This window comes from Stegodyphus dumicola, chromosome 12 (genome assembly GCF_044657685.1).
Source record: "Stegodyphus dumicola isolate Sdum_Otavi_A_Nest chromosome 12, ASM4465768v1".
NCBI lineage: Eukaryota > Metazoa > Arthropoda > Arachnida > Araneae > Eresidae > Stegodyphus > Stegodyphus dumicola.
Genome location: NC_140779.1, coordinates 25,690,460 through 25,714,333, shown reverse-complemented (window position 1 = coordinate 25,714,333; position 23,874 = coordinate 25,690,460). Strand labels below are relative to the sequence as shown.

General features: G+C 31.9%; 1 protein-coding gene across 1 annotated transcript in view; it reads right to left on the bottom strand.

Annotated features, from left to right (window-relative positions):
- Positions 1-14,704: 14,704 nt before the first annotated feature.
- Positions 14,705-23,874, bottom strand: part of LOC118198428 (uncharacterized) — a 35,520-nt gene continuing 26,350 nt past the window's right edge. The window contains exons 6-8 of the mRNA XM_035370098.2: positions 19,708-19,866; positions 15,721-15,862; positions 14,705-14,872 (exon numbers count right to left, since the gene is read on the bottom strand). Coding sequence (XP_035225989.1) covers positions 14,837-14,872; positions 15,721-15,862; positions 19,708-19,866 — 337 coding nt within the window. The 3' untranslated portion in view covers positions 14,705-14,836. The remainder of the gene's footprint in view (positions 14,873-15,720; positions 15,863-19,707; positions 19,867-23,874) is intronic.

Here is a 23,874-nt window from a genome sequence, read left to right as displayed (position 1 = left end):
ACAGATTCTTCTTAAGATTCTCTGTAGATTCTTCTCAAGGAGGTTAGAATAGAAGGAGGGATGGTTCGCAGTTTCCTCCACTATCGGGGAATGAAACTCCGCCGAACAAGCGGCGTCCATGTTTGTGACTTCAAAACATTGCATTACGGCAGTGACATGTTCGTGTTTCTAAGCTGTTCCGTGCATTTATTTTCCAGTAAAAATATGTTAAATTTATAATGAAATCCCTCGCTATTGTTGAATTTTTGTTTTAAAGTAATAAAGATGATATCCATAATTTACTATGTACAGCAAATTATTAAGAAATAGTTCGAAATCTAAATGCATGCGCATAACATTAAAGCCTTTAAAAAATGATGTTTCTGCATATTTCACGGATTTGCTTAGGTTAGAAAATAAATCTTAATAAAATAAAACAGATTTATGTGAATTTATTGATTTCAGTTTATGCGCATTTCATATTTATTAGTCTCAAAGAAACTGCCTTTAATTAAGTTGAATTACAGAAATACACCTATATAAGTTTTTGGATACATCTTTCCACATATTCAATTGTGTAAATATTTTACTTAATTTTATCACTATACTGCTCAGAAATTTGTAAGTTTATGCAAAAAATTTTTAACAGCAGAACAGTTTATCTTAACTTAAAAAAATGAATAATAATTAATATTTAAAGAAAAGCATTGCTTTATTTAACACCTTTACAATTAATAAAAATAGTAACAATTGATTTCTTACTTTTCATGAAAGTTATAAAACGAATTAACTAAAACGTTCAAATTATACAATTTAAATCCTACCATATAACATTGTATCTTAAGGAACGAAGATACCAGCTATAAACAGAAACATTAAAATGTATTTAATATATTTTGATTCTAGTTATATTAAATAACCTATTTTAAGTCCTTTTTTTCACATCTGGAAAGAAAACCACATGACATTGTGATATTTTTTGACATAGTTGTCATATTACATAAAAAAAGAAAATTAATACTTACGTGTGAAAAATAATGCCCGGAATTTTTTTCGAGAATCTATTTGTGCATCCATATGCAATACAAGCTGACATGCTTCAAAAAGAAAAGAAAAAAATGTTGCAATGACAGACTTCCTTGCACAAGTCACGGTGATAACAGGAAGATGGCCGCCAAGCTTCACCGTTTGAGTTGAACCTTCCCTCCTTCTATTCTAACCTCCTTGATTCTTCTTGAGTTTTACAGAATTCTGCAAATCGGACCCCGGAAAAATGTTCTACGTCATCACCGGATATATACCTTAGACATCTCTGCTGGCAACGAAGCTTGGCGGAGCATTTGATGTTATTTTATTTCGTGAAAATTTTTGCTCAAGCACAAGAATTGGCGCCAATTTCGTTCACGTGTAGCGGAGGTGTGTGTTTATTTTGTACCATTTTTCTCCCTTATTTACTTCTTTTCTTCTATTAATAATTTGTTTTTTGTTATATTTGTGATAAGTATTTTGATTTTTCTTCATTTACAAAATATTTGGGGAAAGTGCAGAATCACCCTCTGCTTGGCGCATTTTTAAGAATTGCACATATTCAGTATCCATGTGCATATCGACCTATTTTCACTTAAAAAAAAAAATCCCAGAATTGCACAAAAATGGCATTGCGCACTCCCTTGACTTTATCCATGTACACATCGATTTATTTGGACTTAAAAAGTCAAAGAAAACTGACAAACTTCCAATTCTTCTTACTCTTGTAAAAAGCGACAAACAAATAAGTGAGCGATTCTGCACTTTACCCGAATATTTAATTATTATTAAATTATTGATCTGTGTTTGGATTTGTATCAATCTGTAGTTGTTTGTTTTACCGATATGCGACCAAAAGAGATGAAATTACTTATAATTGGAGATTCTATGGTGAATACAAATATTTGTAGGAATATTTACTAGCGAATCTTCTGAATTATGAATTAAATTTGTATTCTTTTCCTGCTGCAACGAAAGAAAGGTTAAGACGTAAGATATCCTTTCTGGGCGATTTTCTTATTCCTACTTTCCTTATTTTCTTTACTCCACATACATATGCTGATAAAATTTGTAATTTTAATTTTTAAATGCCCTAAACTTTTAAGGCCCTGAAATTTATTTTGAAGTAGGCGTTTATTCTCTTTTGAAGTCTAAAATACAAATGTTCTTCTTCAACTTTTTGATCTGCGGATCATCAACTTGATCCATGTCATTTAGCCCAGGCTTCGTATTGACTGTTTGGGAGTACGGCTGACCAAGAGCTTAAACGGGAGTGGACTGTCCCTGGAGCCTTCAAAGAATCTTAAGTTTGTAAGTATATATACCTATAGATATGAATATGAAAAAGGAAAAAATCTAAAAAGTGGTTTGCATCGAAAATGTTAATTGTGGAAATGGGTTTCCAAGAATCAGTTCCTAACTTATATTAAGCAATATATACTTGTTTCGAGAAAAACTTTTAAAAGTTGGAGTTCATTAAAGTTATATTCAATGAACAATGAGCTAAGTAAGACGTAATGGTTTGCAATCCTTTCCTTTGAAGATGCAGTAGATAGGAACCTTAATTTTGAGATGAAGCTGTAAACAAGTATGCAAGCATCAAAGCTCGCACAAGAAAAACAGCGTTAGCTTTTTTTTTTTTTCCTTGACAGGAAAGTTAAAAACTTTTTTAAATCATGAAAAATGCCTGATGAATAAGCTTTTTTGAATACATGTTTGTCTGCTATATATAAATTGCTTTTTTCTTTAGTCTTAAGGTAGTTTTTTGTTGGTTTGTTTGTTTTCGAAATCATTTTGACTATTTGATTTTACTCAAATAAATGTTATTTACAATTTTGTGTTTATATTTTATATGGTAATCATTCCAATAATAGGGGCTGGTAGGAGACTTATCCGCTAGGTCTCTATAACTGTAGATTTGCCATTGCTTTGGGGGGAAGTCGACGAAATTTTAAAAGGGTTCAGTGATAATTAAGAGATCGACTGGGGATCGATAGCTAAATATGCCAGTACCTCCTTCAAAGAAAATTGTGGTAGTGGGTTTGCTAGAACTTTCTGAAATCATGTAAGTCGTCCTTCCAATGCCTTCTTCGTGGTCTTGCAGTCTAATGAACCGACTGTGTTTGAAAGTGTACTGAATATTAAAGACTATTTTGCACTTTAATTTCTTTACTTTTTTATTATGCCTCCTAAATGCTATACTGCAACTTGCTAAGAAAGTTATAAAAGGGGGCCGTATTTAGTTTGCTATGGAAGAACTAAAAATAGATGGACTGGAATCTACAAACGACAAGATGGATTTTTACCTACAGAGCATTCAAAGGTAAACAATTTTTTTTTTCAATGTTAGAAAGCTTCTGTAAACTTAATGTTACTGATTTCAATATATAAAACAAAAAAAAATTCTGATTGCAAGGGGAAAAAATTTGCTAAAATGCTATTGCATTCAAGCAAAGATGCAATTCTGCGTTAACCTTTCTATGTTTTCTACTACAAGCATAGTTATGTATTTATTTGACTGGGTTGAAATTTCTTTTAACCCGCTATAAATAAGAATTATTAATGAATTAGGGTAATTTTCGGAAAGTAGCCTGTAAAAACTGGCTTCTTTAAAGATGTAGTCGACATTTTATTACGCCAATATTTATATACGAATATATATTTATATAGGAAGGAAATATTATGCAACGAACAGCAGTTAGGCTGCTCTCATAGATCCTTTTGTTTCGCACGAACAACTGCTTCAAACAATGTTTCTACCAGCTTTCAGTCCCGGATCTAGCGGGGGGCAAGCCGGGGTTCTTGCCGCGGGCAGCAACTTTTGAGGGCGGCAAATTCGAAAATAACGCTGGATCGTTTTGGTATGTTGTTCGCTAAAACAGCTGTCTAATTGTAGTACAATGTTAATAGTTTTAAGGCCAAGTTTTAAAACCTCTTTTAAGAAAATTTGCAATTATATACTAAGAACCCTTTTAAAGGAACATGAGTTAAAATAAAGTTAAGTACAGTCGATTACAACTATAAATACAAGTTCAGAAAGAGGCCTATAGAGGGACTCCAGGCGTCACTGATAGAATCAGACTGACCCTATCAGTAACATCTTTAGTCGATGTATCATTTGCTGTCTGGGCCGGGTATATTCAAATAAGAAATAGAACGATAGATTGTTGAAGAAGTCACCTGGTTCCCATAGAAATGTCTACTGGGAAATGGAGAAGCATTGTAACTATGACTTTAAGAGCTAACCCAAAAAATTAACCTTGGGCCATCCTGGACAAATGAAATAATTCAAATATATACAAGGCACATCCATTATGTCTTCAAGCTGAAGCAAGCCATTTAGATTTTTTTGCAGCCAGTAGGCAATTTAAGCTCACCTTTCGTTTGACTCGGAACGGTAGAGCGCATTTTGGATTTTAAAGCTAGATTTATTATTTTTATGTTTTATATATATATGTTAAAAATTTTATCAACTTTGTACTATTAAAATTTTTTTATCATTAAATAGATAAGTGAAAGTTCACTTACCTTCTAAATAGGGCTGCCCTGAACTGCCTTCCGTTCAACTGACTGCTTTTAGTCTCTTTCGCCAGAGGGCGTCCGTGGAAGTAAAGTTTTAAGGCAATTCATAGTGAATTTCATTTAGATTAAAAGAAACCATCTGCGCGTCGAGGGGGAGAAAAGCGGAATACAGAAAAAGAGCCAAAGATAAGGCCAAACAGAGAAAACAAATTTCAGCTGAGATGAAAAAGTAACTTCACGGATCGAGGGGGAGAAAAGCGGAATACAGAAAAAGAGCCAAAGATAAGGCCAAACAGAGAAAACAAATTTCAGCTGAGATGAAAAAGTAACTTCACGGAAGAAGTAAACCGTCAGACCCTGCCGAAATTCCGATTGTGCTGAGATTATAGATGGAATTAATATTTCTTGCAATTTGCACGACCAAACAGGACTGCATATGTCATCCCCAACAATCCACAAGTCAGCATTTGAAAGAAAAACCTTCCTCATCGACATCAAACGAATAGCTGGATGACATGAAACCATGATATAAAGAGCTCTTTATTTAGATGAGGGCGGGCAGCAGAAAGACGGAAAACTAAAAATTTTTGATTTGTTGGACGCATGCAATTGGCTGGTCATAGAAAAAAAAATGAGCAGTCACCAACAATCTTTCTTAAGCAGTCAATCAGTATTATTAGCCGGTAAACATCCTGTAAAACGTAAACCTCAATCCCATTGAACGCCATGGCAGACATTTGACATGTAATACAGAACATTAATAAATAATGAAAAGCTTATCTTGGTTTACATATTCTAAAAACAAGAATGCAATTTTTTGTACACCCTGCAAGATTTATCAGAAACATGGTGCCGTTACACCATACAACAGGATTCATTAATTGAAAAAAAGGTTTTAGCAAGATTAACTGAGTGCGAATCGTCTGGAATCCACAGAGGTGCATGATTAAGTGGAAAATTATTCGTGTACAACAAATGAAATCATGCCAAAGCATCGATCACGACGCTGAGCGACTCATTTATATAGAGAAAGAAAAATGGAGAAAAATTCTATATAGTCATGGATGCGATATTATATCTTTCAAACAAACTGTCGTTCTTTGCTTGGGTCTGATGAAATCCCAAGTAGCCTGTTCACAAAATGTGTTCGACCGAATGAAGGAAATTTTCTGAATTTTATCTCACCGTTTGACAAACATAATTCAACTCAGTCAAAGCACCTAACAAAGGGAAAGGAATCATATTTACCCCATATGTGTTTCATACACACACACACACACACAAAAAAAAAAAAAAAAAAAAAAAAAAAACAGGTGACTCAATACGTAAAAAAACATGTGGTGATTGTGTGAAATAAAGGAAATTTAATTGATTTCAAAGAAGTTGGTGGAAAGATAGGAGAATGTGTTTCTGAACGCATTGTAGAAAATTAGTGTCTTAATTGACATTTGATGGTTTAGATATTGGACAATGTCGGTGTCAGTCTTACGAAAATGGGCCTAATATGGCTGGCATTTCTAAAACAGTACAAGCTAGAATTACAGAAATGAACAAGCTGGAGGAATTTGTGCCATGTTTGGCTCACTCCTCGTATTTCGTTAGCATGCATTCTGCTTCTTCGTGCCGGGAAGCAGTTAATCTGTTTGGAATTACTCAGAAAATACTTCGCTTTTTGTCGGATGCACTACTCGACAGTATATTATGAAAAAAATGTACAAAATACAACTTAAAAGGAAGCAGCCAGACGAGATGGTCGGAAAAATATGTGGCTGGAAAAGTCCTTCTAATGAATTTACCGGAAAAATTCAAATATTAAAAAGAAATTAAAGATATTTCTTTTGATGCGGAATCAAAGCACGAGGTGGGACATCTGGTACATGCTGTGAAAATTTTGAATTTACCATCAATCTGAAAATTTGAGCTAATATTTTTTCAGAATTCAATCGAGTAAATATAGAAATTCAAAAGGAATTCCTCTTCCGCGTTCTGTGTAGTTAACGAAAGAACTGACCAAAACTGAAGAATTATAAAAAATGAGAGAAAACTCCTGTGGAATATTGGATACAAGAGTCTAAAACAGTAGCCGAAAAAATTGCAGTTGAGTCTATTCTGACAAATAAAGAATTTCAGAGGGTTCAGATCGAAGTTTCAGCAAGTTATACCTTAAAAAATATCTACGATCATCGGTGAGCCAAGAGCATTTATCAAGCCTCGCTATTCTCGCAACCGAAAATCAAACTGCAGATCAAATTATAACGATTCCATGCACTTATTTGCAGAACAAAAGGCTTACAGAGTAAAATTTTAATTTTCGTTACTAATTCCGTGATATTTTAATAGCGTTAAGGCAAATTAGAACTTAAAATTACTTTTTAAATAGGAAGCATGCAAAACAAGACAGGAAGCACGAATACTCTCAGTAATAACCCATATTCTGTATAATCGTTTCAGAATACTTCCTTTTGGCAATAGCCCATATTTTGTATGCAATGGTACCATTAGTGGCTGAGTAATAAAAGCCGCTGAGCACTAGTAGTTCGGTCCGAGGGTCAAGTATAGGTGAATGGGCTGGCTGTATGAGCACTTCCGTGATTTTCCTCGTGTATAACATAGATACAAGCCAATTTTCCTTACAAAGTTTTTTTTTTTCACGGGATATTCCTCCTTTTCCATGCAGAGCCTAATAGCGAAACACATAGTAAATAATCAGACAAATGTCCTCAGCAATGGCCGAGTGATTAAGACCGCTGGTATACTGGTATTTCGACCTTGCCTGTTCAAACCCAGGCGAACGGGCTGGCTACATGGTTTGTTTTCGTGGATTTCCACATATGTAACGTGAATACGAGCCAGTTTTCTTCACAGAGTTCCTCCACGAAAGCACCTCTCCTCTAAGCAGATATGAGTCAGTCTCCTTACAAAATGTTTTCATTTTCATTTACAAACTTTTCATTCCTCCCTTTCCATGCAGTGCCTAATAGCGAAACACGTAGTAAATAATCAAACAAATGCCCTGAGCAGTGGCCGAGTGATTAAGACCGCTGAATACTGGTAGTTCGACCTTGCCTGAGTTCAAACCCAAAAGAACGGGCTGGCTGCATGGTTTCTTTTCGTGGATTTCCTCATGTGTAATGTGAATGCGAGCCAGTTTCCTTTAAAAAGTTCCTCCACGAAAACCCCTCTCCTCTAAGCAGGTAGCCCTCCTGTCTTGCCATATTCATATAATCTAACCCAACCTAATTTAACCAGTAATGCAATAATACGGAATAGTGAGAAGCTTAGGGGATGCTCGTTGTCGCTAGAACGGAAAACGAATGGTGGCGAGGACTTTTGGATCTAATTTTATATATGTATGATTTAATCACATTTGTATTTCCTCTCAGAAAAAATTTGAATACACTATATTTATGATTTGCGTATATATTAAATAACAAGCTACTCTTGACGCTTAGTTCTGGATGATTACTATTTTACAACGTTTTCTGCTCTGAAAATATAAACATGTAAAACATTATGTGTATGTATGCGAAAATGTTATTTCATATTAAATTTTTATATAACTGCAATGGAAATATGCTTCTGTTATCTATTTAAGAATAACACCGGTGGATTCAGACGCAGACGAGGAAGGACGTGTGTGTGATCTCACCGAGATTATTACCAAGTATTTCGAATTGTGTGGACTTTAAGGTTTACTCTCAAGTTGTGTATCTTTCGACATGACGTGAATCTGGATAGTGATTATGAAGACGATATTGATGTCGGATATTTCGAGCTGTGATATTGGACTGCGAATAAGGAACATTAGGATCCGGTGAATTTTATAAATAACTTTTAGAGGAGTCTGCAGGACAATATGGATTATATTCGGAATGTGTGTGATGTCTTCCTAAAGAAAAACTTTCAAGATAATGCGGACCAGCATTGATCAGTCTTGGATTTCAAGTTATTGCCATGCAAAGACTGTATTAAAGTATTGTACTCTAACCCCCTTCATTTACAAACTTTTTAATTTAAGTGTTTTCGCCTAGACCAGTGCGTCACAGCGAAATCGGTATTCTCCAACTACAAAACTCTGCGTTATACTTGCACCTGGGCATCGGATCCTGGTTCCTCTATGACATGGATTACCATACTGATTATGGTTTAAAGCTTGCGCAGAAAGAGCATGTTGACAAGACGAATACCGTGAAGAAGTTTTTTGATAGAAGAATAGCTGGATTGCATCAAAAGGGATATCCGACTTCTAAAATCAAATACAGTGTGTGATTTTAATAAAGTAAATAATGTAAAGTTCCGTCGACGATACTGTTTGAATAAAGAAACGGTATACATTATTTAAAGAAACATTATTTACTTTATTAAAATCACACTTTGTATTTAAGAAGTAATATATATTACTCTTTGCTATTAGATTTTATGGGTGTTGTGGCTTTTAGTTCATTGTAGGAGATTTAACCTCTGATATCCAAAATTCAATTTACCAGGCAATTGATCAGGTAGTACGATGTATTGAGAAACTTCTTTCTCAGCGCATCGTATTCAGTATTACAAAAGATGAAAGATTGAGAGGCAAAATATATTTATAGCAATTGCTATATACTGTTATGACATCCTTTACAAAAATTTTATGTATTAGTACAGTGTAATCAGAATAAAAATCTATATATGCTAAACATTACATGCATCGCATTACACATTGCGAAAATTGGATAATGTCACTTGAATTGTCTATTGAATTTATTTGTGGTGTAAGGTTACAATTCGTGTAACTATGTATTGTATACAACATATCATTTTAGGTTCGTTATACTTGCGTGGTTGCTTAGATTTGATATGTTATTACCGATATATTGGTGAAGCAGTAAGTCTCTAATAATCTCTAGTCCCTAATAACGAACCATAAAGGGTTTATGTGGTTAAGGTAAGTCTTCCCATTTTTTTTTTTTTTGGTTATTTTACAATATGTAACAGCTTACTTATAACTTCATTTTTATTAAATTATTTCTGCACAATAACGAAATAAAATCATAGGATTTTCAATATCAATATTTATTTATATCATTGTCATTCTTACCTACAAAAATTTAAGCTACAAAATCTAGATTCATGTGATAATATTCTTAAGGATAACGTTAATTATGGTAAAAATTATACAGCCTGGTAGTTCTAAGAAAAGTTTTGATGTTGTTTTTGAAATTTCCAGTGTTGCATGTGGTAGTAAAAATGTTCATAAAAGGCGTAAAATTAAAAATGTTGCTACTTTAATAAAAATTCGAATCTAGCTATAAGTACTCAATCTGTTCGGACCTAGCTGCAAGCGCTAGTGATGTTGACTTTTATAAAATGCATCTAAATGTTGTAAAAAAATGTTTGCCTAAATAATTCGGTTAATAATGCTAAGTGCAATCCACTCCCTGGGAAAAAACATGAATCGGATAAGGACATTGGCCATTAACGCCATGGAAATAAGAGTATTTCCTACCTCCATGATTAGAGGCTATTTTTACCCACGAAAACTGCGCGCCTTTGCCAAAATTTTCAAAAATTTCTGTTTAGGAAAATGATAATGTAAAGTAGTCCTGAAATGTTACTGATGAAATTATTGTAAATAATAATGTAGAAATAGTTTCTCTGGATATTTTCAAAGGCACCAGAATTAAACCGATTATGGTGATACCACCGCTATCGAATCTGTTAAGAAACTTAAAGATGAGATTAATGTTATCCAAATGATTTCGTCTTTGTTTGCATAAATATGAATTATTGCAGTTATTAATATCCACCTGATATAATATCAACAATAATGTCAGCAATTATTCAGCGCAACGATGATTATTTCAGTGTTATTAGAATTGTGGAGCTGTTAAGGGGACTTGGTACCCCCAAATCGATGAAATTACCGATTTTTCAATTTTTTGCTGGAAAAATACCTTAATACCCTTACTACACTGAAGAGAAATTTTGAAATGATCTGACGATAATAAAGGCCATAAAAAGGCTTTAAAAAATCTTGGACAGCTTTTTAGATGCCACACCACCTCAGTGTTTACTTTTTTTTTATTTTTTAATTTTTTCAGTAACTTACTAAAAATCAGTATAAATGAAAAAGAGTGTAATTTAATATGACTCCAATTATCAACAAACTCTCAATGTGTATAAACTGATTTAAATACAAAGTGAAGTCACAGCAAATATTTTTATGTGTATTATCAGCCAACTTTGCTATGCTCATTCAAAAATTGAAATTATTTGTGATAAGACACGAACAGAAAGAGGTGGTGCAATGAAAGTGATCAAGTTCCTGGCTGTAGCATTACTGAAATAGTGCTGGAATAAACATTAAACTCTTTAATTAATCAAAATACACCTAAATTAATTTAGGGAACAAACTTTCAATGTATTTTTCCTAAGTAATGTATTCTGATTTATACTTTCAGCATAATTGCTTTGTTGCGGCGGAAAACCAGTTAGGGAACAAACTTTCAATGTATTTTTCCTAAGTAATGTATTCTGATTTATACTTTCAGCATAATTGCTTTGTTGCGGCGGAAAACCAGGTGAATACTAAAGTCATAAATGATGCAAAGTGACGGGACAAATTGCTTCCATAGCGGGTAATGAGGACGATTTAGAATTTTTTCCGAGGAGTCATTATTTCTTTCTTCACAAGAAATGAGAAACATATGTGTAAATGACATCCCTGTTAGACATTTTAACATGTGTGATTTTACTGGTTTCGTTGCTGAGGGGTATTGACTTATTGTTAGCTTAATTGACATTCGGAATGGTTTTATAACTCCATGTTATCTTAGTGCTATCATCGTTTAAGATTTTCAAAATAGGATCAGTGAATGGCTATTCAAGCTCCAGGCCGACTTTGTTATTAGACGTAAGTGGCCATTCACCAATTAGGTGTTAATCCTATTAGCAGGTGCGTGATAGTTACGAAAGGTTTTTACATTTGCTTATCTTGAACAAATTCTAAGTGAAACAAGTTGTAAATATCCTCGAATAAACTGTAAGGGAGAAGATTAGCAGTAAAAGTGGTACTATAACAAAAGAATTATGGCCTTTTTGTAGGAATAATTTTATTTATTTATTTATTTTTATTTCAGTAAGATTAAAACAAAGAATTTTACTTGACGTTGTACATGACGTCTTTTTATCGTACATTGCTTGAATGTATACAATCATTAGTTTATATTTTTCCTGTGATAGGCTTACAAATGGTGGTTGAGTAAAAGACTCTAAATATAGTTTTAATTAGCTTGTTGATATAATTTACAAATGCAGGTATGATAACTAGGTGTTTTGCTTTTAAAACTGATAAAATTCACTCTTTAAGAAGCCAAATGACAGGGACTAACCTTTCTTCCATGAAAATATAAGCGAATTCATTTGAAATAAATGCTACTGACCTGCAGGTACCTGAGCCATCTTTAAAATTTGTAAAATTTAAAGATTTTTTTAAAAAAGTCTGAAAGTTTTCAGATTTTATATTACGCCCGAAGGGGCGTTTTTCTAAGAATTTGTGTGTTACTTTCATTTATCAAATATCATGTTCTTCGTACTTAAGCCATACAATTCAACTCAACGGCAATATCCAAAATAACCGATTCACAGTCTCGTGCGCTGGAGATAATTTTTCCCCCCTTTCCTTACAGTGTTGCCACTGCTCGCTTTGAAATCGTTGAGTTTCTTAATCCAAAAACTCATAAATCCTTTACAAAATATGAAACAGATAATATAACAAATTCCAAATTCCAAATGTGGGCTTCCAGATGCCCGTATTCGAGTGGAGGATTACGTTATTTAAAAGTACAGTTGTTTTATCACAATGAGAGAAATATACGTGAATTTATGTAGATTCTTTATTATTTAATTTCTATAAATAAAATACAGGGCTCTAATATTTCAAAATTTTTAAACAATTTGAAAAGCGAAAGACCACAAAATGCCGAAACGAAATTAATAGCCCTTCTGGGCTAACGCCGTTTGGGCTAAAAAAATTTTAAGTTGCGCACATTTCTTTATTTCCCGAGAAATATAGTAAACATATTTCCGCTTTCAGAAATATAGTTTAGTAGTCTTCAGTTTAAGGGATATTTTTTAATTAGGGATATTTCTACGTCTTCATGCTGCCATCTTGTTTAATTTAACTGACTGATAAAGCTCAGTAAAACAGTACCTTCTCTTCGGCATGAGAATTTTCAATTTAGTTCTTTTTTTTGGCATATATCAGTGTCCTGTATTTATGAAAATATCAACAACAACAAAAAAAGGATATTGAGGTCTTTTATTATATATTAAGAAAATGTGTGAAGTTATTATTTTGATAAGTTTTATTCCAATTTCATTCTGTTCTTTAAATTTCATATTTCAACGGACATTCATTAATCTCTATCGAAAGAAATTAATTTTTCTTCCTTTGTTTATTTATTTATTTTTACTTAATGTAGAATAATAACTAAGATAAAGAAAATTTTAATCGCTCTAAATATGATGAAATTTCTTATGATTATGCTTAATATTTTCCTTAGTCGAACATAGAAAAACTTTAAAGCTTTGTCAGCTTGAGGAGATGAATACCATCGTGAAGAATTTTCTAAGGAAAACAAGCTCTTGTTTCTGTTACTCATAATGAAAACAATGAAAAATATTTATGAAAATCATCATTATGGAAAAGAACGTATTTAAATAAATATCCTGAACATTACTAAAGGTTACATCTTCTAAAGTGGGCACCTCTCAAGAAAACAACACCGTTAGAACTACCAATAACGGTTTTAGAGGGGTTTAACAGTATTCAATTAACATCTTTTTCATCTATTACTGCAGTACTACAATATTTGTAATTTTTCAAGTGAATTTTCAGACACTTCTGCTCAATTTTAATTGAAATTAATTTCTGTAATTATTGCAATATTTTTCCCTGTAATAGTTCGCTAGATATTTTTCTTCCCTTTTTTTTAACTCGACTATAAATGAAAATATAGGATTTGAACTTTTCACCTTGGCCTTACAAGGGAAAAAATAAAAATAAAAACTCAATGTTGTTTACTCTATAAGATTAAAATTTTAAGCTTAGCTCTAATTCAGAACGCATATATGAATTACCCAGTAAATTTAATTCCGTAGAACGTAGCTTAATCGCTTATTTCTTAAAAAATTTCCGTGTTATAGTATAATCAATTATTTTCTTTGCAGCGCATTTCAGAGCTTTATATTTTCTTTTTCATTGGGGGGATTCAGTGTTAAAAATTTCACGTCAATGGACCTCAATTTCACGTCTGGAGGCTCAAATTTGGATACTAGAATTTGTTTTATTATCTATTTCATATTTTGTACAACTTTAACTAATTTTTGATTAACAAAATGATTTAGAAGCGCGCAATGGCAATGGTGAAGAATAACAACAACAACAAAAAACTTTATCTCCAGAGCGCGAGATTGTGCATTGGAAATACTAAAGATATGCTCTTTTTAAATATCTTGTGATATTGCTGTTGAATTTAATTTTCTGGTTTAAACGCGAAAAGCATGATGTTTAATAAATAAATGTAACACAAAACGTTAATTAAAAGCGCATCTTTGAGCGTAATATAAAAGCTTTCAGATCTTTTAAAATTTTTTTAAATTTATTTTTTTACGCTGAAATTTAAATAGGCAATGTGTTATTTTAGGGAATCCAAAAATGAAAAGCCATATGTGCATTAAAATTTAAAGCAATGAATAAAATTAATCAGATTTTTCAGTTTTAATATAAAATTCGAAAATATATGGATTTTTCCTTCACAAATGCTGTACTAAGAATTATGTCTCAAAACTCTGTAAACTTTTAAGTAAGGTACCTTTTTCTTTATGTTCAATGTACCTTTTTTCTTTTTAATCTTCGGCTCTAAAATAAGTCTTTATGTGTAATACTTATAAGTGAAATCTCTAGCGACAGTCTTAAGACAATCCTAAAACGTCTATTTCTCAAAATGATCAATATTTCTGACAACATAATTAGGTATCTATATTCAACATCACTGAGATTTACGTTCTCTTAAGGAGACTGCCTCTGAAGAAGAACAAAACCGTCTAGTTCGAATCGAAATGTTAGTCTTTGGGACTTTCATAGCAATTTAAAGTAGGTAGCTAAAATTTCAATAATACGTAAATATTACAAACATGACTCATGGAATTCTTTTTATTTTTATAGTTTCCACAGTTACGTACATGCACATGCATAAAATTTTGCAATTTATAGTACAGAATGAATATTAAAAATTTTACTTAGCTACAATATTTGTGTCAAATATATTCAACTTGTTTCTTGAACATATTTCTCGTAATAGGCCTGAAAAACATTAAAAGTGTTATTTAAAATTTTTTATCAGTACAAAAATATTAATGAAAGAACCAATTTAATCACTTTCAATTTCATTTATACAAGTTTTCAATAAATAATTTGAAAAAATGTGCAAAATAATTTTTGAAACAACAAACAACAAGATAAAATAGGTCTTTCTTAATCAATACTGCTTAAATTTTGAATAAAGAATGTGATCTACTAAAGAAATATTGCAGATTTTATAGTAAATTAGGTGTTAAAATACTGATGTGGATCACTTTGCAAAAATAAATGGAACAGAAATGAAAAAATAATTAATCAAAATTTTTCATGAAACAAACTGAAAAAAACATATAGTTTTTAAAAGGTAATAAGCGTCCAATTTCAAAGGTTTGCATATGGGTTTTAAAATCTTAAGTAATTTATATAATTTAAGATTTCAAAAATATACTAATCAGGAAATTAGTATATTGTCGTTTAAATGCACGGTCTGTGATTGACTTAAGATATGCTGTAATAAATTAATAACGACGATTGATAGCTTATAATAATACTCATAAAATTTAGAGAAAGGGTTATAACACTTCGATCATTATGAGGAACATCTGCAGATAAAGCATGTTAAAAATTATATATACAGTCTTTAATTTTACAATTAGCAGCATCTGGCTTTAGTTATTAACTAGGACTTTAGTTATTAACTAGCACTGTCCCAATCATTCAGAATTCCCAATAAATCGAAGTTATTTTAAAGTTGTCAGAAAGGTCTTATAATCAACACGTTTGAATATTGTAAACAATGTTATTATAGAAAGAATGTTATAGCAATAAAATCGTAAGTAAAGCAATAATACTTGATCAAATTGTGTTCCATATTTTCTTCTTAAAAATTTTAAATATCTAGCTGCTTGTTCAAAAACGGTAGCTTTGTCAGTCTTGTCACTCAGTCCTGGAACCGTTTTACGCAATGAGGCGCATGCTTCAGAGACTCGGCTCCTGGTGGGTAAGGAAAAAATGTAAATATTGGTATTATTAAAATACTCAATGTAAACAAAAGAGGAGGTATATATACCACATTTTAAAAAAGTGTCTTTAATGCATTTATTTTTCATCATCAATACTTTGCTGGCTTTCCTTCACAAACGTACATAATTTTTTCTTGACTTTAAACTAGCGTTTTTTAAATGCTGTTAGGTTTCTATCATTTGAATGGCTCAGATGACAGTAATTTAAAACTTTTTTTTTTTTTTTTTTTTTTGCTATATTTGATTGTTTTGTGTTTGGCTTGTTAATATTGTATCTCTAGATTGCAGAGTTTTAATAAATAATCTTCATTCTGATGTATAAAATTAAAAAGTGTTTTTAATGTAATGCAAGAAAAAGAGTAAATGCTTCATTTCAAATAATCCTTTTAAATGAATTTAAAAAAATTAAAATCATCATTTAATTTATGATATAAATATTTATCATGCATTCCTTTTTTTTTTTCCTCAAACAACACGACAGAGAAAATCTTGCTATCATTCTAAATTAACCTAGTTCCACAAAAAAAGTGCAGAAGCCAATATACATTCGAGAGTAATGATTACTTTAAAGAATTAAAATAAAGTGAATATATATATATGTGTTTCTTTAAAGAATCCAATTAATCATAATGTCTGAATTGGATAGTGAAAATAATAATTCGTGCTTGTAATCGAAAATATAAAGGAAGCATTTTTCTGTTCTAGATGCTCGGAAGTAAAACTTTTAACTGATTATTCAATTAGTGGTTACATCTGGTAGAAGGCGCAAACTAAGAATCTGATGTGTTTTTGCGAAAACATAGGTCTTTAGTTAGAAACTTTAATTTGTTACATAAACCTTGAGAGCATTCTATTGATCCTATAATCATTTATTTACTGCTCAAAATAGCATTGTTAAATTTTTGATTTTATTTACTTTGCAGTGAATTTGATTATTCTTTTTGTATTTTAATCTTTAAATCGATTTTATTAAATTTATTAAATGATGATTGCATATAAAGAGTGATAATTGGTATCATGATCTTTTTGCGATTAAAATAGCAGCCACAATCTACTTCAGGGGTGGGCAAATAGCGGTTTGTTTGCTACATGTAGCCCGCTAATAGTTTTTTCTGGACCGCTAAGACAGTCAGAAAATTCCGCTTTGAAGAGATTTCGCGACTGAAGATTCGCCCTGTATTTTCCACTATAAATTATAGGACGGCCACGTCAATACGCATGCGCAGTATAGATGCGATGCCCAGTGCTTTTCCAGTTGATGTAGTTACACTTCAATTTTGTATTTGCAACAATAAATATATAAATTTTCAGCATTAGTGAAACCACGAACCCTTCGAAGAAACGTAAAATCGATGATCAGTGTCATGTGTTAATGAAGAAAGGACAAACAAATATCTCTTTAGTAATACAGAGAATAAAGCAGTGCGTTTACTGGGCCATAAAACGATAGCCATATTTAAGGAGTAAATCTTAAACAGCACCACGAAACAAAATACAGTAAGACCCCGCTTAACGCTGTTTCGTTTAGCGCTGTTTCGGTTTAGCGCCCTTTTATTTCAACCCGGGGATTCTCCGAAATTGTGCGCAGCGCTAGGTTTCCAAATAACATATCCGAAACAGTGTAGTTGTGTTTCTTGCTTTTTATCATTTGAAACATTTGTTGACATTATTGTAAGTTTAAATTTGTATAATACTATAACGATTAATACAGTGACAAATATTATAATCTTTAGTTTATATCATGGGTGATAATAAAAAACAAGAAAAGAAAGCAACCAGAAAAAGCATTTCACTGGAAACTCAAATGCAAGTGATTAGAAGATTAGATTCTGGTGAACGTCAATCTCAAATTAGTGCTGCATTGATTTTGGCAACTTCAACAATAAGGATAATTCTTAAGAATAAAGAAAAAATACTGTCATCTGCAACTACGTCAAGCTCTGCAACTAGAATTACCCGTTCTAGAAATAACATTATAGAGGAAATGGAAAAACGACTGTCTATATGGATTGACGACGAAATTGAACGCAATATGCCATTAAGCCAATCTATCATAATACCTTCTTAACAAAAAGGCAGAAAATTGGAAACCCAGAATAGACTGAATGATCTGACTGAGAATTTTATTTGTTTTTAAAAGTATATGCGTTTATATTGTTTTTATTTTTGTAAGAAATAAATGTTTGATTTTATTTTTATTAAAAAAACATTATTAAATTTAATGCCTAACCCATTTTTTATCCGTCTTCCCCTAATCCCATTATTTACATGTTAAGATAGCCTCGCTTAGCGCTGTTTCGCATTACGCTCTACTTCGATGGAACGTATCCCCCGCGTTAAGCGGGGTCTTACTGTATAACGAATTTGGCTGCAAACTTTCCAAGAAAGGTCGCAAAATAAAAGCTGTGGCGCGAGAAATCTGTAGAAGCAAACATAATTTACAAAGCAATCAACATTTCGAAGTAGCTTTACAGAAGCAAGTTTCATAGTAACTTACAACCTTGCTAAACGGATAAGCCTAGGGAACATGTCTCATTAAACTGATTCTAAAATTAAAGTTACATGAAATTAAATGAGCATAATAAATAAATTGAATAAACCTGCTGCTATTTTATTTTATTTAAGTTATATTTATAGATTTATGGTGCGATTTATATCTTTTCTGAAATGCAAAATTGATTAATGCATGCAATAGTTTTAAAAGATCTGCTTCCACAAAGTAGCCTCCGAGCCAAAACAATTGCCCACCATTCAGATTGCTGAAAATCACTGAGATTTAACAGCTGCCAAAGCATCACTCGAAACACAAGAATTAAAATTAAACTTGTCTAGGATTAAAAAAAAAAAAAAAATACTGCAATGTGTGGAATCTGCAAAAGAAAATACTAGAATACTGAGCAACTTTCCAGAGTGTGTTAATAATTGATTTATACAAAAGGCAATGAAATATTTAAAAAACATTTTGATTTATTATGTATCTTCACATACAAATATACTCATTTTATTTCTTTCCTATGCGGGAGGTCCTATGATTACTATAGCAATTAATGTTTCCAAACATTTGAATGTATTCCAGAAATAAACTATTGAAATTTATGAAGATTTTAATTTATTTTCCCATTCTTCTTCCAGCAGTGTCTCATAAGAAGAATAAACTATAAGCAAACTGAATGTATTTGAGTTTACACTTTTAATTAGATTTAATTTGAGTTCAATTAATTAGGACATAAATTATAACTCACGTATGCTTAACTCAAAATACTAGATGTTCACCTATTGAATTATCGAATTATTATCACTCTATTTGAGTTAACTTGTTTGTCTGTAGAATCGAATTGAGTGAGCATAGATTAATCATTATTCTGAACGAACAGACAAATAATACGTAATTACATTGATATTAATTTATGAACTGCAATTACGATGCACGAATTGCAGATTAAGTTACAGTTTAGTAATTTGCAAAATTCAATTTTTGATTTGATTTCAACTGAAAAGAATCAATGCACTTCGAGAAATAAATGGAAGACGTCTTTCTTCAAAAGCATTGTTCATTCAAAATTTCTGCAGTTTAAGACGATTATTGAATTTGGCCAATTACTTATATTAAGTATGAAATAAATGTAAGTCATTAATCGTAAAATAGGTGTTTGCGTGCAAAATATGTACAGAAATTACTGAAGCGCCATTAATATTAAATTCTTTCTGTTTCTTTGCTTGGCATATTCAATTGTGAAAGATAAAAAAGGTTTAACATTAACCAATCAAATTTATTTCGGTTCCTCGGTACAGATTCCAAATTAACAAACTGAATACCTTCTTTTCCTCTCCTTCTCGTTATGGCTTTCTCGTTCACTCAAAGTAGGATAATAGAAATGGAATTCTCCATTAGAATCTTTGTATCCAAATACTACTTGGCCATCAGATGTTACAAAGCGCTGCATAACTTGAGAACTTTCATTCAAGTTTGATGAACTGAAATGAAGGTAGGGAAAATCAGATTTCAAAAAACAGTTACAAAACGAAAGCTAGTGATTTAATTTATGATCATAGTTAAAGCAATTTACACAAAATTATTTAAGCGTCTCATTGCATCATTATCTATAAAATATGGTTAGTTGGATTCATACTTATAAAAAAATCTAATGATAAACTAATTTAACATTAAAATATTAAATTAATTAATTGATTTTATAAAGCTACGGCTTTATAAAAAGAAATCTGTTCTTGCACTTCATTTATTTTTATAATATTTCATGTTTCACATGTATTTTACTACCTACTCTGATATTTATATTATCTGTCCACAACAAAAAACTTGCGGGAAATCTTCAAAAGCAGTGTGACGTTTTCGGAAGAGTGGAAAGGTAAACTGTACCTTATATTGTATCATTTTACAACATGTTTCAAGAATAGTTTTAAGTAATTATTACGTAATTATTAATAATTCTAAAAGATATTACTTAATTCGATAATTATTAAACAATAACTTGTAGTAAAATTCAATAATAATAAACTTACTTGTTACTAATATTATTTCACATTTATTATAGTTTACTTAACAAACTACTCGTAAATAATAAAATGATTTATAGGTAAAACGCATTAAAAGCGGCATAACAATAAAATTTTTATTGCTTAAAATTAAAGAAATTATTCTGTGCACATTTATTAATCTCATTATTAAATATCCTTTTGAGACTCCTATTTTCAGTGCCTTATAAGGTATTTTCTCTCTCCTTCGAGCATTTCTTCGTGATGTAACGGTAGCACACTCGGCACGTATTCGAGAGGTCCAGGTTCGAGTCCCAACAAGGACGTTGCACATTTTTCACGTCTCCTGCTTGAGAATAACCCCATGACTCAATAGCCTTAACAAGTAAATTGAACAGCGCATCCATAAAAATCCTTAAGCCACCTTTATTTCTGCAACCTTAGGTTATACACAAGTACACCCAGGTAAAAAATGCATTAAATGGCAAAAATATGCATGTCATGATAATTTGAAATAAAAAATATTAAATTTTGCAAAATGTATGATGTTTAACATTTTATACGGCCTGTCGGGCCACGTAGCTACGGTAAATAGATTTTGGACTCTTTTTAAAACTTAAAACACAAAGCGTTTGGCTCCGGTAGGACAAAAATTGACCAAGATATTTAATTTCAAAATTTAGAACTTTTGTATATCTACATTTAATTTTTAGATTTCCTCCTTTAATGTCATTCAAGATTCATTCAGTGATACTATTTTGGGACTGAATGGTGCATAACATTCTTTAATTTATAATTTTGTTGTTGCATCTGGCATGCCGTAAGCCATGCGTTAAGCTTTTTCGCTTATGTAATTAAAATACACAAGTCAAATGTCAAAATTTCATTAATAATACTCACATGCTGTTTTATTACTTTATAATCACAAAGGAAAAAAATTCAGTGGACTGAAAATATTTACCATTTTTCCTTTATGCAAATAATGCTATGAGTTGGCATTCTGTCAGTAATGGAACTTGCTACTGCTTTCTAAAACACAAATTCTATAAGATTCTGAAAATATAAGATTTCCTTTTTGAAAAAATTTGTATCAAACAAAATGTTTCATCAGCCTTCACAATATTGCTCGTCTCTTAATCTAATGGCATCAGAAAACTTTTCATAAATTTATATTTCACTTTTAGCTATGTACAAATGCAAGCATGTCGCTCTTCACTTTGTGAACGACCACTGAATATTGCTTCAAACTTGAAAATTAAATACATCAGTCAATTTTTGTTTCCTGGCTATCAACTTTTTTTTGTGTGTGTGTGGGTGTGTGTTTAATTTTATAGAAGCAGTATAAACACTTATTAAATATAACTGTGCATACCGGAAGCGCCCAAAAAAAGGTTACATTTCGTAATTTTTAAAATACTGATTTTCTAAGTATGAAAATGTTGTGATATGAATAGTGTCCTTATTTAAAATATTTTCGTATTTTGAAGTATCTGTTAAAAGTTGACAAAATACCACATCGAAGTGCCTAGTATTTCCCGGTTGCATTACGACGACAAGCGGAAGGTGTCGGATTTCCACATCCACGCATTAGAGTGCTGACTATCAGCTTGGAAAATAAAAATAAATATTGAAAAATCTGATGCTGTATTATTTACCAGGAAGAGAAATATAGATCCTGCTCTATTTGTATACATATATGACATCCCTGTTCCGTGGATCATGCAGGCCCTTTACCTTGGAGTTAATTTAGATCACTGACTGGCTCACATAGTCCCCACACATTACACAGCTCTTAACCAAGTTTCGAGTGCGTAAACGTACACTTGCCCCATTAATTGCTTGGAACAGCCTTCTCTGTATTGATAACAAAATACTCATTAATAAAACCCTTTTGCGTCCGATACTCACCTATGCCTGTCCTGTTTGGGGTTATGCTAGCAAAACCAGTCTGAAATTCAGATTTATATTGCTATGCTTGCTGAAAAATTTTAAATGAAAATTCCAGACGTGCAAAATAGCACCATTCCTATACTAAGCTATGACTATGAAAGTCATGATAATCGTAGAAGGCCGCTTGCGGTTCTTCGCTTCTTAAATCAATAGTGCTATTTTGTATCTCATTGTAATTGTTAAGTATATATTTTTGTTCATGTTCTTGTTGTCTTTTTGCTTTCTCTTGGTAGTATTTTTGTTATGTATCACACATTGTACTCATACTTACACATACACGATCCTTCAGAAACTGTTTTTGGTAAATACTGTCATTTCTTGTAATCCTGTCAATAACTGCCATAAAATTGCGCATTTCTTTCTTGGATTTCAAGGGTTGACAGTTCCAGGTGTTATTCTCGTTCGTACTCTCTACGTGCTTCAATGTAAATCTACTATACTACTCCTGCTACATATTTTGGTTAAAAAAATACTGTGACTATGTGCTCATTCATCTATTAGGAACTCACATGTGATCGAAAATCGAAACTGCATTAATCCGAGTTAGCGATTACAGGCGGGTACCCATTACAGGGAACCATTCATCTTTTCTTGAGCCGACTTTTGAGTCCGATGCTAAGTTTAAGAGTATCACCGTAGAGGACGTCGACCGGCTCGCTAGGGATAAATAGAAGGGCTAACTCATTTCTTTGTTCGACTCCTCGCCGACGCAAGCCTAATGGGGGACGTAACAGGCAATAATCTGACGTCACTGTGATGCCACCTGTCCTGATTTCCCGCGTATAAAACAGTAGTTTCATTGAGCTGCGAGACGATTTTCTAGAGGTTACATATCCCAAATTAATTTTAATAATATATATATATGTTTTCTAATAATGTATATATTTAAAATAATTTATATATATGTAATTTTAGTCAGTTTTTATTTTAAATTCTATTTTGTAAAGTATCGTTTACGTAATATGGCTTTTTGCGCTGCAGTAACGTGCCGTAGCACTTACAGAAGTGTGAAAGGATGAGATATTTTATTTCATGGGACCAAAGGATCCAAATGAAAGTTTGCTTTTGACGAAAGAATGGATACACAAATGTCAAAGAGAAGATTCTATTAATGTGAAGAGCGGAAAAATCTGCAGCGAACATTTTCTATGCACTGTTTATGAAGATGATATGAAAGATCGCTTGTTTGGATAGCCACAAAAAGAAACTGTTGAAATGGAATGCTGTGCCGAAAGTAAATTATGATGACAATAATAAATCAAAATTGATGATGACAATAATAAATCAAATTTTAATGATTTTGAAATAAAACTCACAAATGAAAATGTAGATCATCCTGAATGTTTAAGGATTGATAATTTGAAGAACAAAATAATATCCTTAGAAAATTGTATTAAATTGTATTAAATGTATTGAAAAATAGAGAAAAGAAAAATTTTAGAATGTTTGTTCAGCGACAAAGAAGGTGGACGACATCTAGACAGAAATTGGTATCAGAAATTAAAATCTCAAATAGCGAAATTTGGGGGGGAGGGGGGG